This window comes from Malus sylvestris, chromosome 15 (assembly GCF_916048215.2).
Source record: "Malus sylvestris chromosome 15, drMalSylv7.2, whole genome shotgun sequence".
Lineage (NCBI taxonomy): Eukaryota > Viridiplantae > Streptophyta > Magnoliopsida > Rosales > Rosaceae > Malus > Malus sylvestris.
This window is the reverse complement of record NC_062274.1, coordinates 7,512,610-7,530,061: the sequence shown is the minus strand read 5'-3', so window position 1 is coordinate 7,530,061 and position 17,452 is coordinate 7,512,610. Positions and strand designations below refer to the sequence as shown.

General features: G+C 37.4%; 3 protein-coding genes across 7 annotated transcripts; 1 reads left to right on the top strand and 2 right to left on the bottom strand.

The window, feature by feature from the left end:
* Positions 1-112: 112 nt before the first annotated feature.
* Positions 113-5,728, bottom strand: LOC126604312 (uncharacterized). Of its 4 annotated transcripts, none has more exons than XM_050271516.1 (13): positions 5,552-5,728; positions 5,367-5,411; positions 5,124-5,172; positions 4,964-5,012; positions 3,784-3,854; positions 3,137-3,195; positions 2,882-2,971; positions 2,499-2,556; positions 2,046-2,182; positions 1,905-1,961; positions 1,556-1,653; positions 725-927; positions 113-381 (listed from the first exon to the last, which is right to left on the bottom strand). In XM_050271516.1, the coding sequence occupies exons 1-13, from the start codon at positions 5,630-5,632 to the stop codon at positions 323-325; spliced, it is 1,056 nt and encodes a 351-aa protein (XP_050127473.1). In that variant the 5' UTR covers positions 5,633-5,728; the 3' UTR covers positions 113-322. The 4 variants fall into 4 exon arrangements, with proteins under 4 accessions (XP_050127473.1, XP_050127472.1, XP_050127471.1 ...); XM_050271515.1 differs by having other exon boundaries at positions 113-390; positions 5,367-5,408; positions 5,552-5,726; XM_050271514.1 differs by having other exon boundaries at positions 113-390; positions 5,552-5,725.
* A 1,138-nt stretch (positions 5,729-6,866) lies between these two features.
* Positions 6,867-9,676, top strand: LOC126604311 (uncharacterized). Its single transcript, XM_050271513.1, has one exon. It carries the CDS (start codon positions 7,874-7,876, stop codon positions 9,128-9,130), a length of 1,257 nt encoding a protein of 418 aa, XP_050127470.1. The 5' UTR covers positions 6,867-7,873; the 3' UTR covers positions 9,131-9,676.
* A 2,024-nt stretch (positions 9,677-11,700) lies between these two features.
* LOC126604310 (E3 ubiquitin-protein ligase MBR2-like) lies at positions 11,701-16,260 on the bottom strand. 2 transcript variants are annotated; one of them, XM_050271511.1, is made up of 6 exons: positions 16,096-16,260; positions 13,184-14,386; positions 13,003-13,053; positions 12,824-12,922; positions 12,412-12,576; positions 11,701-12,070 (listed from the first exon to the last, which is right to left on the bottom strand). In XM_050271511.1, exons 2-6 carry the CDS (start codon positions 14,360-14,362, stop codon positions 11,909-11,911), a joined length of 1,656 nt encoding a protein of 551 aa, XP_050127468.1. In that variant the 5' UTR covers positions 14,363-14,386; positions 16,096-16,260; the 3' UTR covers positions 11,701-11,908. The 2 variants fall into 2 exon arrangements, with proteins under 2 accessions (XP_050127468.1, XP_050127469.1); XM_050271512.1 differs by lacking the exon at positions 16,096-16,260 and adding an exon at positions 15,415-15,744.
* Positions 16,261-17,452: the final 1,192 nt, after the last annotated feature.

Genomic DNA, 17,452 nt, shown 5'->3' with positions numbered 1-17,452 from the left:
AGTACTGGCACTGTTGAGCAGTTCATGAGAATGCGCTGGGTGGTGAGACGACGAGGATATTATAGGCAAAGCGGAAGTCAATTAGAATGTAAGAAGCTGTCAAAGTCTAAAATGGCGTGAACTAAAACGATGACACAATTTAGATAGATCAAGGCAGCAAGATACAGAATTCCAGTGGGAATGAGCAGGTGAAACTCAAATATACAAATTGCCGAAATCGAATATGTTCCTATTGTACTCTACTGCTAAACAACCATAGCTATTCCTGCACCACTTTTGGCTATGGCTTTGTACAAATCCAGATGTTCCGACTGGTGTAGCATTACGAAGAGTTCCCCTCGCATATTTCCCGAAGAGTTTGGGGCAAATTCAACACTATTTCTGCGTATGCTGGAGTGGGATCACAAAACAAATACGAAAAAGTAACAATAAGAAAATGTAGATGCTCACAAAGCATGCACATGAACTGTTCGGTAAATTGTCTACGATCCATAAATCTTGTTTGTAAGTTTCCATAGAAAATTAGCACTTTACTGCCATTAGCAACCAAGTTGCAGCGAGTTTGTTTTTTTATATTTCAAATGTAATCCAAGACCAAAAACTTTATCAGAGCTTGCCAAGTATCATCAGGTAGGGTTGAGGGAAATGTTCATCGAAATTTTAAACATCATTTATATTGGCAGAGCAGTAAGCAAGTGAAAAAGTCATCAACCAGAAAGAATACCTTCGGGTAAGCTCTTAGTTCGCAAAGCATCCTCTGCATAGAAGAGGGTGGTTGGACCTTCCAATGTTCCGTTTTCCTTTTTGTTCATGGATGATATATTTAGACTGCTTTTTCTGGGTTGACACACTGGCCATGCTACCACACTGACATGAGTTGGAAGCACAGAAACAAGCTCTGCATATTTAAGCTTCACAACCACCTTGCTGCAAACAGAAAATCACATTCTTCAGGATGATGGAAACACATTTACTCGCGATGATGTATACATAACCATGCCTGCTACCAAGATGGCACTCAACCACACGTAAACTAATAATTGATTCGATTATGTCATGGGATAATGGATATATAAAGCAAAAGCTACCATCAACTACTTTTGTCTTGTCAAAAGAATACATAGAAGTGAACAAATTTATCATTGTCCTCCTCAAGACAGAGCTATATTAAGTGCCAGACAGACCAAGATATGTTAACTCAGATGCGTCAGTAACAAATTACCCAGCTCATACAAGTACTCTAAAAGGGACTGGCAAGGAATATGAATACACTGACATATCATTACGAATGTGTTTAGCACATCAAGATATTATTTCATTAAAAGGTCGTACCCAGTGCACAAGGCTCCCGCTTTACGCAGGGTCTGGGAGAGGTGAATGTCGGCTAGCCTTACCCCCATTTATGGAGAGGCTGCTCCCAAGTCTCGAACCCGAGACCTACCGCTCATGGGCGAAGGCACTTGCCATCGCACCAAGTGCGACCTCTCAAGATATTATTTCATTGATGCTTCAAAATCCAAATACACAGTATAATGCAGGGGAACAAAGCACCAACCAATCAAAATCAAGTTTTGAAAAGACGATTAAGCTGTAGGGAAGGGTAAAATGAATTTCTTTGATCTGATTCCCATATAACTCCTTGACAAGCCTAACCTGCATGACAATCAGTGAAGTTAAGAGTAGTAAACAATTAAATAAATAGGTGTAATGGAACAAAGCTATAGTGTCCAACCCACCCACCCCTCAATCCCACGTCTCTAATTTGCACATCTCATCCAGCATATGTTTATCTCTTCAATATTTGGCAACAAGGCAGGGAAACCCACCCTTCACCCTCCTCTAACTAACTATTTTTGCATATTCTAATAATTACAAATTTTAGTTTACATAAGCCAACAGCATACCTGTTCCCTTCTGTCCACATAAGCCTGTAACATCTCTCCAATGTAATCTATAAATTTCTGAAAGCACATCATCAACGACAAATAATCAGACCAGGGGCACAATATTGAGTCAGCAAGGCTAATGCACAAACCCAATCATACCATAGCATTGGAGGAAAGAAGATCATTTTCTGCTTCTCGTATTGGCAAGAAGTACGGAATGGTGTGTTCGAGGACTGTCATCTTCTCAAGAAATGACTTGCTCTCAAGCACACAATGGTATAGGTCACAAGGTTCTCCTGCGTCATTGCAGATGCAGATGAGTTAGCATCCCCACCGCTAAAGGCCCAAGTGATGAATGTGTTACAACCTTATAGCACATATTTTTTTCCCAAAATTAGAGTAATTTTCTATAACCATCTTGATGAATGTGTTACAACCTTATTGGAGGTAGATCTAACTGTTACACCCCAATCTTTTATCAACTATTACCTTCAGTTTGCTTATGGAATATTTTACACCGCAGAACAATGATCTCAGATAGAAAAATGACATGATACCATAGTAGACACTGAAAATATTAACTAATTGAAAATAAATTACTTCGCAGCATACCTGCATAAGATGTCTCATACAGTATGCCAATTCTTGCCCCTTCCAAACAGCAAATCACCTGTCCACATATTAAACCCATATTCAGGAAACTTCTCACAAAAACAATACTCAATAAGTTTATGAAATAAAGATTACCGTATGTGTATGCTATATCTAATATATAAACTCTACAACTAGGTTATAACTTATAACCAAATCACCATGAATCCTGGCATTAATGTTTGTATTTATGTTCACTCCCAATTAGAAATTACATCTACAATTATTAAATTATCAGGAACCAATAGACAACAATGCACAGTTATTCTACGACCAGAAAGGCTTCTTTGCTGGCATAGGGACAATCCTCTAGTTACTGATTGAAACAAACTTCTCAAAATTACCTTATTTCCGATTTTATACGTAATTTTTTCTTGACCAGGCAACATGTTTACGTCTCCCTCCATTGCCTTTCTTTCAGCCTCCATGTGAACCTGATTAAAGTCTAGACCAATTAGATTAGGCAATTTTTCACATTTACTATGAAAAATGAAACACATGAAAACGAGATATCAATTCCATCACCAAATTCTAACATCAAAAGTTTAGGGAAGCCACAGTAAATCTCAATCACTTTAAAGTATTGAATGGAACTGTACCCGCTCTCTAATTGTTGCTAGTAGTCCATCGTTCCATTGTTCACCATCCAAATAAGTCTCTGCAACAAAGGATATATTTCAATTCTTACTCAAACCAAAAGATAAACCAAAGTTTTCACACAAGTCAACCCAAACAATACACAACTCCTTAATGAATAGGAAAACTTGGTAAAAAAAAAATCAGAATATTCGATGAGTTATATTGTTTAAATCAAGCTTATTATCACAGGTGAGCCATCAAGAACCATAACTTTGAGCAATACAATAATTCCTAAACAGGTGAGCCATCAAGACAGCACACTAATTTGTCCCTTGTGGGACTGGGGCCATAATAGTCTTCCCCTTCAGTCGCTGGTATCCTCATCAAGAGAAGGTTCAATCACACACTTCGCCACGACAGGTTTTGGTCAACTAAAATACCAACCCGATAGTGGTTGGGTTCCTTAGACCTGTATATACCAAAGATGACCACAGTGCACAAATGATGTGGGACTTGAGGTATCACACCACATATGTGCTCTCCTCCAACAGCATTTAGGAACATGAGAAGGAAAGAAAGAGTAACTTGACATAATGCAAAGCTAGATACTATTGATTCCAATTACATTTGAAATGAAGCATTAAACATAACACTTTTTAAAAGATACCTTGAGTTTGTATAGCCCGTGCAGCTTCAAATTCCTTCTGTAGACGCTCATAAATTATCTTGTCGGCATCCCTGTTAAAACAATAGAATCATGAATAAATTAGTAGTAGTAATATACACGTCCACCAATAATTACGATTCTATCTCTAACTGGAATAATGATGAACAAGGGCGCCTTTTTCTTTGGAGGCAGTAAGGCACACACATAGAATCGTCATCAAATTCTTCGCCTATTTTATTAAGGCTTATATCCACACTTCATAAAGAAATAAACATAGACAGGTGCATGTGCCAAGTATTTTTTTCACTGGCGTATTTTATATGTAAGCATGTATATACGCATGTGTGTGTCTGCAATATATGTATGTACAATTGCACATATATGCTTACACATACAAGATAAATACTACTAAAGTTACTTTCAAACAGCTTAGACAACTCTTTGCTACAAAGTCAGCTAAGACATCTTTAACATTTAATCGCAAGAAGCCCGACAACCATAGTGCGGGTTTATTTTATTATAATTAAATTTCTTTTGAATATTAACATAAAATTGCATTACTGATTCCAGAATCCCGAAGTAGCTGATTGTCCCAAATTCACAAAAATCACAGGAGACTATCAGGTTATTCAAAAACTTGTTAGTCTTTTTCGAAAAATATTTGGAATTTCAGTGACCCACGAATCATAATCAAATTCATACTCAAAATAAAAAGATATGAAGAAATAATGCTACCCACATTTTTTAGATAATCAAAGGAACAACTGGACTTCATTTGGGTGAGGCCATAGCATCTAAAATGCCTGCAGTTATAAACATAGGCATACGATAAGAATTCTTAGTAGATTTGTTACTTCCTTCTTCCACTCTTCGACGATATTCTTTTCTCCTATTTCATTGCACAAGTAATCTCTAAATAGATTCAGTAAGTGAAACTCTAGCATGAGAAAGAAAATGAAAACAAAGGAAACAAAGTATACAAAAAGCATATATCCTTGCGCCTAGAGGAAGCATCGCCAGAAAGGCCTTAATTATTTGAAGTCACTCAAAAGAATTTTATACGAGCATTCCATAATATTTGAAAGCAATGACAGTTCCATAAAAATACACTACGATCTCACAATAACCAAAAACGACATGGTGAATAAAGACTTAACAAATTGCTCCACGAATACTTTACCTAGAAAGACGCTCCGCTAACTCGCTATGCCTTTTGAGAACATTTGTCCCTGTCAAATACAAGAAAAGCTTCAATGGCCTTCACAACAAGCAAGAATTCTTATAACGTTTGTCATAAAGAACAAAGGCAATAAAATACGAATACGAAAAGGGTTGCTCACATCTAGCTCGTATGGCGTCTAACGAAATATCTTCCTCTTGCATATAACCCTGTTACAAAACAACACAAAAGTATAATCTTTGTGACAAAAACATACAGAGTTCCAGAGCCCTAATAAGTAACAACAATTTGACTGTGACCATCACCAAAAACACACTTCAATTAACTCAAAAATTAAAACTTGAAAATTGAAAATTCTACACTGCAAAATAACATAAATTGAGTAATAAATGATAATTAATACCATTTCTCCTGGGGCATAGGAACGTCCGCTCAACGATTCAAACTGCTGCAGTATTTAACAGAAATTGCGAAGCAATTCGTATAAAATATGAAGAAAAAAATCGAAAAATCCAATCAATTTCTCAGCAAACATAACAATTTAAAGTAAAAATAAACGGAGAATTGCAAACGAAAGAAAAAACTGACCCTGCGAGATGGGTCTCCGAGATACGCCATCTTCCTCGGTCTCCGCCTGAAATGCTCTTCTGCGTCGTCGCTGTAATCCATTCCTCACAGGAAAGAGAGAGAGGAAAGAGAGAAGAAGAAGAAGAAGAAGATGCTCGGAATGGGTCGGACTAACCCGGAATCACAAAAATTAGGGATTTTGTAGAAAGTCGGGTAAAATTACTTGACCCGAACCCGAGAATAAAGTCAGGTAACGAACTGGGCCGCCAGGTTAAAACTTCCATGTCCTTCGCTCGCAGACGGGCCGCCAAGAAATTCACCTTATTTTCTTACCTCCGTTATAAATATTTTTTTTGTTGAAAATAAGTTTTCTTTTCTAAAAAAAAAATTAAACATATTTTGTTGACCTAACCAAGAAAAACAGAGAATTCTGTTTTTTTAGACAACAAAAAGAAATAGGTACAAGATTTGGACAAATTCACAAATATTGTAAGACTAAGCTTTCGAATAACATCATATAATTTAGAAATTTTTGGTTGCATTCTAATTTTTATTTATTTATTTTATCAGATAGTACATTTAAAATTGAATTTGAAAAAGTTGTTAAAAAACTGAGGTGCTAAAATATGCGTTAGTAGTAAGTCACATAAATAATGAAATTCATGGTTAAAGAAGGTTTATTTATATTTGGACGTCATTGTTGCTCGTCATCTTGACGTTTCTTGTCACTAAATTGATCAAATATTTGTTCTTCAAAAATTATATGTCGCTCATTTTAAAAGATAAGTAACGGCCATCAATTTACGTTCCTAAATTACAAATAGTTCATATTGTACGTACATTTTTTTAAATAACTATTTTGTTTTTTGTTTTTTTAAGAATTAAAAGTTTAAATTTATACTAAAAACAAAATAATTATCAAACAAATTTTTTTTTTTAACAAACGATATTATCTACACTAAGAGTGATACGTGGACTTAATGTTTTTGTTAATACAAACGAGAATGCTACTCTAAGCTACAATGAAGAGAGAGAATGATAAGAACTCGAGATGCAATGATTTTTGTTTTGACAAACGATAGCGTTAGTAGGTTAAATAGTTAATTGTTAGAAGAGAGGAATCGGTAAAGATCGACATTACATCATGGTGCATAAGTATAATTACTTTCCGCTACTACGGTAAAACATCATTGCCACCAAAGCAATTTACCACTCCATAGACTTAATTCTTAAAAAAAAATAAGATTTTCAAATTTAATGTAATAAAACTTCCCAAAACACAACAAATATGGTAAGTATTTTTTAAAATAAAACAAAAAATACAGAAATAAGAAGGAAAAAACACCGAGAAAGAAGAGAAGGAAGAGAGAGAAAATCAAAAGAAGGAGAAAGAGAGAGAGTATCAGCAGAAGCGATCGAGCTACACAGAGCGGAAGTTCGAATAAAAATCAGCAAACACCCAAAAAATACAAAAAAAATAAAAAAGCAGTGAAGAAATTTCAAAAATAAAAAAGCCCAAGAGAGATAGAAAGCGAAAGGCAAAGTTCCGAAGTCACTGAGGTTCGATTTTTCTCTGCAATTCGTCGAAGAAGCTCGATAAGGTCAGAGTTCAATCAATCTCCCAAAACCCCTCTCTCACAAACACTCTTCCAGCTTTTCACTATTTGATTTGTCTGCTTTTTTTTTTGGCGCTTCATTGCGCTTTCTCCTTTTGTTCGAATTCGATTTTCCTGCAATTCGAGCTCTGTTTCTTCAACTTCAATACGCCGAAGTCACTGATCTCGTTCCCCCGACTTCAAATTTCGCGTCTTGAAGTTGAAAGCTTGCGAATTGGGGGAAATTAAAATCTGGGTTCGGATTGGCGGGGTGGTGTAATTCAAGTTTGCGAGGAGTTCGAACCCGAATTTTTGGTGATTCCAAGTTAGGGTTTTTTATTTGTAAAGGTTATTTTTATTAATTAAGCTTGATTGTGTATAGTTTTGTTGGGATTTAGCGAGCTTTGTTACTTGGGTTGATCTCTAGGGTTTTGGGATTGAGAAGATGGGATTTGGGTTTGCATTGTATGGCTCGTGGGTGGGGCAATTTTGGGTCTTTTGGATACAGGGTTAACCGAATTCCGGTTCTAGATTGGGGGTTTTGGGGTTTTTTTTTTATATGGTAGATAGTTTGCCTCTGTTTGTGGGCATATGCAGAGTTATGAGGATTGATTTGCAATGAAGGATATGGAGGAGTGCAAATTCTGGGTTTTCTGGAAACAGTAATAACGGTAATTTTGGCTTCTGGTGCGGTTTCGGGGGGATTAGTTGTTTCTTGTGGATGGTGTATGAATCTGTTTCTTGAGAAATGCAACCTCAGCAGTTCTCTAGAATTGATTTGGGTGATCTGAAAGCACAGATAGTGAAAAGGATTGGGGCCGAGAGGTCAAGGCGGTATTTTTATTACTTGAACAGGTTGTTGAGTCAGAAGCTGAGCAAGAAAGAATTTGACAAGTTGTGTCACCGGGTGCTCGGGAGTGAGAACTTGCCACTGCACAATCATTTCATACGGTCAGTCTTGAAGAATGCATGCCATGCCGAGACCCCACCACCAGTCCATTCACCAGTTCCTGCGAAGCCTGGGATACAAGCTGCAAACAGTTCTCCAAGTAGAGAAGATGGGCAGGAACAAAGCCTCTTTTCGCATCAAAATCAAAATGTACCCGCTTGGTCGAATGGGGCGTTGCCAGTGTCCCCACGAAAGGGTAGGTCCGGGATACGCGAATGGAAGCTAAGGGATAGGCCAAGCCCACTTGGACCAAATGGGAAGGTAGATACTGTATCACATCATCCCACTGGTGCCGATGATAATGGCGGTAAGTTTATTGTGGAAAACGGGGATGTGCATGCATTTGATCATCAGAGACCAATGCAACGTTTCCAACCAGTTGCTGAGCTACCTGGCAGTGAAAGAGATGGTGCAGTTCAGCGGCCCATAGAAAAACCGCGGATACACAGCAAAGACCAGACTGACTTAGCTGTTATTGATCAAGAGGAAGAAGGAGAACAATCAAACCGCATGAGTTTCTCAAGAAGTCCTCTACTTGCGCCACTGGGGATCCCATTCTACCCAGCCAGTGTAGGTGGGGCCCGCAAAGCTTTTCCAGTTGGTAGCAGCTGTGATTTTGTTAGTTATTATGACAGTGGGGGATTGTCCGATACGGAGACACTTAGAAGACGCATGGAGCAGATTGCTGCAGCACAGGGTCTTGGAGGTGTTTCTACAGAATGTGCCAATATGCTGAATAATGTGTTGGATGTGTACTTAAAGCGAATGATTAGATCCTGCGTTGAGTTGGTGGGAGGAAGGTCTACATCAGAGGCAAAAAAGAATGCTGCACCAAAGCAGCTGCAGCAGCAGATTCAAGGAAAGATTATCAACGGCATGTGGCCAAGCAATCATATGCATATACAGAGCAGCAGTGGGCCCGTGGAAGAGCAAAGATCTCGGTGCTCAATATCTTTGCTTGATTTTAAGGTTGCAATGGAGCTAAATCCACAGCAACTTGGAGAGGATTGGCCATTGCTGCTGGAGAAGATTTGTATGCAAGCATTTGAGGAATGAAAGATCCTTGTGAAGATAAGTTCATCCCAAAGTTGTGGTTGGGTCAGTCCGTTCTGGTTCAAAGGTCCTGAGATCACCAGTTGTTGGAGATCATTGGTTCAAATAATTGTAATCCCATTGCCAGGACGCACCGGATGGTTCCTGAGTGGGTAAAGTTCCGGGTATTGCACGGTGAAATCATCTGTTTGAGCATCAAATGTCTGTATTTTCTTGCCGCCAGGATCCATCCAGAATTATCTAACTGCAGCCATTCAAGGGTGTTTTCAAACTGAATCCCCATGTTTGGTTGTTCTGTTGTATGTTTAACATAGATGCTGCTGTATTTGCTACCGCTCCAGATCTCACGCTTTCGTGTAATTGCAGCCAATGGAAGAAATATAAGAAAATTTTGCAGGGACTGTGTTCTGTAGCTCGGTGAGAGGTACAATTGCTTGTGTAAGAGCTGCAGTATGCTCTGTATGTATTTTAGAATCTTAGAATTGATTTAAATTTCAATATCAATAACACATCGACATCAATTGAGCTGTCCTCGACGGCATTAGTTTAGCTTTAGTGTTCATAAATGACACTCAAAATATTTAACTGCCAAATTATCGTTCACTGCTCATGTGTTCTGGTTGACATCTGCGAATGCATATTTAACCTTTGATCATGCAAAACAGTTGTTGATATATTTCTGCAAGTACGCACAGAAACACAATAATTCACATTTCTAAATCTTAATTACTGTCAAATTGATTGTAATTAGTAAGCTGTTTTATATTTCCTGTTGATGAAACGAAACATGTTTTCATATGCCCCATTTGTTCTCTTTCTTTTCCATTTCATCAGTCGTATAATCCTTGCTTACCAACATGCACTGTTTCTGTCCTCTTTTCTCCTCTTCTTTTTCAAGCTTCAACTTTGATCATCCTTTTTGTGTTAATTTCTCGTGGTAATTCTGATCGATCTCTGTAAATTAATTTTGGTATTTCCATTTTTATTTTTTATTTCATTTGCATCTATTGTTTTCTGTAATCATCTTGTAATAAAACTTACTGACCAATAACAGGACGTTTGAGGCATAGTTTTCTGCACCTTCATTGTTCTGCAATTTCTGGGAAGCTTCAGATTCATAAGTAGCACAACCTTGGTTTTAACCGTTGAATCTTGGTTATTGTATTTTTTGACCAATGACGTGACGGTTAAACCGTTTTCACTTTTCAGTTACAAACAATGAAGCAAAAGCAGAATTTCAGAAACAAAAGAAAAAAAAAAAACATTGGTTTCTTGGTTTCTTCAACATATATGATGTGGGTGTTGGGATCATTTTCGTAGGTTTCACTTGTCTTTGGAACTGTTGTCATTGGTTGTTAGGTTTGCAGTGGAAAGAAAAAGACCAGTCAGATATATGTGGCTTCATTTGACGGCACCCATGTTTACCTGAGAAAGTAGAAGCTTATGGAAACCCCTCAGTTATTGCAGTTCCACGGTGGATAAAAAGGCTCTGGATATTTTCCTGAAATAGCACCACAGGATTTTGCAAACTGCTTTCGACTTTTGGGCTGTTTCCTGGTTTTGCACCATATTTGCATTATTCGTCTTATGTTGCTTTCTCTTATGTAACATGTCTCGCACAATCTTTGTTTCTCTGGTCACATGACTACAAATAGTCTAAAGGTGCTCCGGAGAAATGGACATTTCGAGTTTTTTAACCGTTAGATTTTAGTTTTTGTGTTTTTGAACAATGATCTAATAGTTAAAAATCCAAAGTACATAATACTCCAGAGCATTATAGAAAATCTCCACTTGACTGACCATGAGATGAAAGAGACTTAAGAGTATACAACTGCGACTTGAGTTTTCTTTTCCTTTTTATTTATTGGTTATAAGTAACTTATGTGGGTTTCTAGGGTAAAAATTCAAAAATTCAAGAGTATAATGTACTTTCGAGTTCTACTATTGGACGTGTACTCAAGAATTCGAGAAAATGTAAGTTATGTAACGGGTCGATATGAGCTGCTTAAAAAGACAAGCTCATGAGCATGTGATTGAACATACAAACGCACAAGTACAATACAGGACCAGAGAACTGTTGCCATCTCTTGGAGTTTGGAACATCAAATGTTGGCCTTACATGTGACCATTCTGGGCAGTAGCAAAGTCGCCTCATCCTTTCCAAGGGAGACCGAATCGTAGGATCTAACTTTTTCCCATGTCACTTGAACAAACACATGACAGCATCAAAATTGTTCTGTCGGACAATCTCATCAAATTACTTACTCGAATCGGAATTTTTATTCACTTTACAACCCCCTTTCAAAATTTGTCCAAGATCAGATTCCGGTGACATTCGAATGCCATGACTAACAGACGGCAGCCATCTCATCCGATAATACGCGTCGGTTTAGTAGAATGAAGTTTGAAAAACGAATGGTAAATTATCGAACTGTACTGAAAAAATGAGCTCTGTTGTAGATTATGGAGAATTCTGTAACGATCATTGCCAAAAATAGTTGGGATAACTAAAAACCCGACATCTTGAGCACCAAAACGATGCCTTGTAAACTGAAAACCGAAAAAGAAACACGTTTGAAGAAACAGCACCACTTTGTATAATTGTATGTATTCACAGTTCCACAAGTGAATGCGGATTCCGGCTGTAAGCCCAACAGGTTGGATTTATTAGTTGAATGAGATGAGACGGAAGAGAATTAATATGTACATGGAAAGGGTAAACTTTATAAAGAAGAAAGATACAATGAGGAAGTCTTTCCTCCAAATGATTTAATGACCGAATTATGTGGAGGGTGGCGACGGTGAGGGTGCTGGTGCTGGTGCTGCCGCTGCCTTGCATATTGGGCACCAATTCTTAAGCCGCAGCCACTGGTTTACGCAGACAATGTGAAAGCTATGCTCGCAGCGCAATCGTCCAACTTCATCTCCAGCCACATACTCTTCCTATGAAAAGATAAGACTGATAAGTATTACTCTATATATAGAGAATTAGATTCAACTAGTACGACCCGAAACAAATCTAAAGTATATCTGATTAGATCCACACTGAATTTTATGACATGTTAAACAACATTTGGAAGCATGCTGAGCTAGTTATAACTTCTAACTTATCCGAGGAACTGCCTTGCACTAGTTTAGGTTCAGGGTGAAAAATTCGGGAGGCAACCCCTCTACGATAGCATTAAATAATCATCAGGAGCCCAATTTTCTTAAACTTAGAGGTGCTGCTACATAATTACACTTGGTTTTAAAAGAAAAAAATATCAGAGCTATTGGAAAAGGACCTGGCAGATACTGCATTTGACATCCTCCTTCTTCCCATCGCAGCTTACAGATGCATCTTCTTGGGGTGCAGACTGATAGATACTTTTCTTAAGGCAATCGAACAATGCTTCTTCTGGCAATGCTGTGCTGACAGTACCCATCCTCTCTTCTAGAGCTAATAATTCCTGACATCCAAGTAGGTGAATACCGTAAATGAAACAGATGAAGATAAAAAAGTTAAACCCATTATAGTATTTTAAACGGAGCATTAGTTGATTATTCGAATTGATTCATTACAGAGGCACTGATCATTACAAAAGGTTCAGATGCACCCTGACCAGGTCAGAATATTATTCAAACATAAATGAACAATGAGACATACTACGGATTATTTCTCTGTGAAATGAATCGCAGTGGACAACAATAGCAAACCTCATATGTCATGTTGTCGATATCCAGTCTCATGTCTCTGTGATGATCGTAGATGTTTAGGCCATTCAGGAACAAATTGGTCTCGAGAACAAGTATTTGCTGAAATATGAAAAAAGATCAGTTAAAGAACAAAAATTCAATCATGCGAACACAAAAATCTATAATAAGTTAATAACCACCTCAAATGATAGCTCTTCATCATGTTCAATTCTCTCGAGTGCTAGCAATACCTGCACAATTGTTTGAAATAAACAGATTAAGAAATGAAGGCACAACTACGTAAATTCTTTAGTGCTCCTTCCCATACAAGGCAACACGTTGTAAGACCACACAAATATTCGTCAAAATTTCATATAATACCTCCGCTATCCCATCCATGTTGTAGCGTCGCAGTCCATCCTGATTCATTAGAGAGCGGGAAAAACCAACATCTGAAGCACCAGCTCGCAGAATGCCATGTAAAGTACCACTGCTACTACCTGGCCGGCTATAAGAATTCTGCCGAATTAAAGGAACTTCAGCAGATAACTGTTGTGATGAACTAGAAGCATTTGAGTTGATAGACATTTCAGGTTGAGATGTATGTGGGCCAACTGCAGAGAATCCATTGGATGATGAGTTGTTTCCACTTCCTTGATTAGGAAGCAGCCTTCCCCTCGAGTGACCAGTGACAGTTCTCCGAGTCCTAACTGATGCAACACCATTGTTATCCCTGTTAGAAGGCATATTTCTAGCTCTTCTTGAATCAGAAATTGAGATGCCATGGCTAGAATTGGAATTTTGTGCTGACGATGACCCATTCATCTTCTTCCCCTTAGCAGCAGAACTACTTTCTCCTTCGGAAGTTCTTTTCTTTATGGTCTCTCTCCGACCAAGGTTTGAATCTGATGATGAACAACTGGACGGGACAACGTCAGATACTGAACTGCATCTTAGACTTCTTAAACCATTCCTGGCTGTGCTAGCCCGTGTCTGGATGGTGCCTTTAGGTCCCGTAGAAACACTGGAACCCACTATGGAATCTTGGCTGCGCAATCCAGATCTCTGATTAAAACTCCTTCGAGACCTTGTATTTGATTCTACATGGGAGCTTCCAACTTCCATCAAGGTGATTTCACTAGACACAGAATTTTTAGATTCAAGGTGCAACCCTCTTTGAATTTTTCCAGGTGGCGGAGCGATTTCTGAAACTTCTGGATCATCCTGAACACTACTGGTTTCAGATGAATCAGTATCCAAATTAAAAGATAGCTTTTTATAAGGTTCTGCAATGGAGTTTCTTGTGTTGCCAACACCAACGCAAGACCTCGAGGAACTTCCAATTATCTCTTTCCCACTTGACGAAGAGCGAAATGCTGGCCTTGAAGGTTTGGCCTTTTCAACTTGAGCACTTTTCACAGAGTTCAATCTTCCACTGCATCCCAGTCGGCTACAGAGCTGAGCATTGCGGTCTCTATTGGGGGTTTCCCTCAAACCAAGACCAGATCCCTTTTTAGAGATGAGCCCATTCTCAGCTCTTTTACCCGAAAACTCATCCATGTATGTTGGTCGTATGTTTCAATTCTGTAACAACAGTAACAAAAAAATTTAAGATCATTGATACCATTTTACAAGTAAAATTACATCAATTTCCAAGTTCCATCAAGAATTTTAGTGATAGACAATCTAGATCTAGATGGTGAAGTATCATACGGTAGTCAAAGAAACTTTGGTGCTCAAAATTGGCAATTTTTTTGGTAGGGGGAAAAACAAGGAAACAAAATTGCAGACATTTCAAAACTAATAATCCTAAGAAAACTGTAACGGACAGGTATAAACAAAACAAAATATGTTTCATATGTTACATTTGCAAACACTATGTCACATATGTAGGCAAAACTACACACAAAAATGTTAACGGAGAAATGAGTCACTCATTCGTTGCGGAAAGTAACAAGAATCCAATGTAAACCAAAAAGTTACGAAGAATCCAACAAAACTTCGTGGCTGCAAAACTTGGAATCTGATTAAGGTTCTCACTTCAACTATCCATTAAGGTTTAAATTTCCAGATCTTTTGATGACAAAGTAAGCTGGAGGCCAGAAATACTGATGCATTTCCTCTGCTGGAAGTAATAGTCCCCACAAACAAGTTTCCTAGTCAGAGGCACGGAATCCTTATTCTACTATAAAGGATAAGCCTTTCTTTCACCTTTAAAAATTCGACAGCGGCTGAGATGCCATTGACATTATAAGAGAATTTTCTTACTTTACCATAACCGTTTCGTTGATTATTCCATCATACACGATTAAAACTGTCCTCGACAAACTATTTTGGAATTCATTATCTGTACTCATGTCTACTCTATAAAAATGCATAAACGTCATGACCATTATCAACCATTTTGTATCCTACCTCCAAACTACATCACAAAAACTCCAGAACTCAGAGCACTAGCAATCCATGAAACATCGAAACAAGCATAATTTCTATGCAGAAAACAGAATAACAATTAAACAAAGAAAATACATATAACATGCAACAAAACAGATGATTAGAAGCCCAAACACGCAGGATTAAGCATTAAAAGGCAACAATAAGCAAATTAAGACCTCTGTTGGGATTAGCTATGTCATTGATGATACAAAGAGAAATCCGATGTTTTTTGTTTTCCTGTGAAAGAGAACCCAAAAACCCAGAATTTTGATTGTGTCAAAACATAAAAAGGAAGAAAAGCAAGGAGTAAAAAAAGGACTCCAGATGGCCACATGCCCCATAATATCATCCCAAAAAAGTGGCCACAAACCCCTTTTTTTCTTGAATTATTCTCCACACAATGATCCTATTTTCTATTTTGATCAAAGACTCCCTCCCCGTGTTTTCAGGACTTGAAAAAAGAGAGGAAAAAGCTGAATATTTTAGAAAATAAAAACCAGTAAAAAGGAGGGGAAAGTTTATCATCATTTCTCCTCCATATATATTCCAACAAACCCAACAGAAATTTTCACTTTTGGACTTGAAAAGTGCTTATTTTTATTGGTAAGGAAGATAACTCAGTTGAAAAAAATGATCAGAATTCAGAACTCCTCACCAAAAATTATATATTTAAAAAGAACGAAAAAGTTTGGAGAAAAAAGGAAGAAGATGATGATGAAGAAGCAAACGCAGCAGCTACCCAAACCAGAAACGATAACCAGAGATAAAACCCAGATGGAATTTTTTTTTTTTTTAAAGCTGAAGAAAACCCAATACAATTCAACAATCGTTGAATTTAGATAGGAGTTAAAATTTACCTATTTCTTTCTCCTCCTTGTTCTCCTTGTTCTTCTTCTTCCTTCCAATACCCAGAAGCCAAAAGTTGGAGCTTTTTAAAACTCTAGAGAGAGAAAGGAAAGGAGGCTTTTCCTTTAAGAGTGAGAGAGAGGCGAAAAGGCCCGTGTGAAGGGAATGATTCAAGGCTTAAAGAGAAGTCCTTGAAATATTGGACTTTCATTTTTTTTTTTTTTTTAACAATTTTGGAGTTTATTTCTTTCCTGCTTTGGAAGCTTAATTCGAACAAACAAGCAACAGCCCAAGTGTTGTGCCGTCCGAATGAGAAAATGAGCTCGGAGAATTATGAGCCGTTGGATCAATAAAGAGTCCATGATCGACGGCTGTGGAGGCATGTGACGACATGGTCAAATATTGGTTTACCATGTCACCCCTCACCGGCCCCCGCACCAACTTCGCCACCTCAGCCGCCGTCCAACCTCAAATTATAGTTTTTTTTTAAATAATTAAAACTAGGACTGTTTTTATTTAATTAACTTTTTTTAGGGCCAAGTAAATTACAATCCGCCTTGAGATTGAAGACTTGATGAAGTGGGTCTCTTTCACTTTGCTTATCAGATTCAGATAGATGGATTTTGAAGTGTGTGAATAAGTGAGTCAACTTATGTGGATGAAAACTACATATTCATACAAAAATACACTATTTATCCATACATATCTAATACGCATTCATAAATCTATATTCTAATAGTAAAGAATACTAACTCATCAGCGATTGAACGATAGTGTACATATAACTTCATGTTACGTCAAAATAAGTAAGAGCGCAATTAAAAATAAGTATAAGCGGTTTAGATTAAATTTGCCCTAAGAATAGAAACACCATAAACGAACTATTGAGAACAAGTTTTAAGTCTTAGTTAGAACTCATTTCGAACTGCTTTTAAAATGGTTGAAATCGTTTTTTTTTTTGTGAAAATATTTTTGGAACCAATCCTTAGTAAAAATGCAAAAGTGAATATTGGAAAAGCACTTGAAATGCTTCCTATAAGAAACACATAATTGGTACTTCTTGCAGGAAGCACTTGAAGTGCTTTTGGAACCTATAAACATTTTTATCTAAAATACATAGTAATCAAAGAAATTAAACATTTTTCCTAGTAAATAAAATATTTTAACTAGGAGTATTACTCAAATATAGTAACATATAAATAAAAAATTATACGCAAGTTACTTTTTATATTACAAAAGATGTTACTACTTTAAGCTATGGTAATGAGCTACTTAGATTCATATTCACTTCTAAATGTGAGGTTATATTTGAATCTCGTTAACGACGAGTTCAATATCAAACTATATTACATGTTCATTGAGTGACTT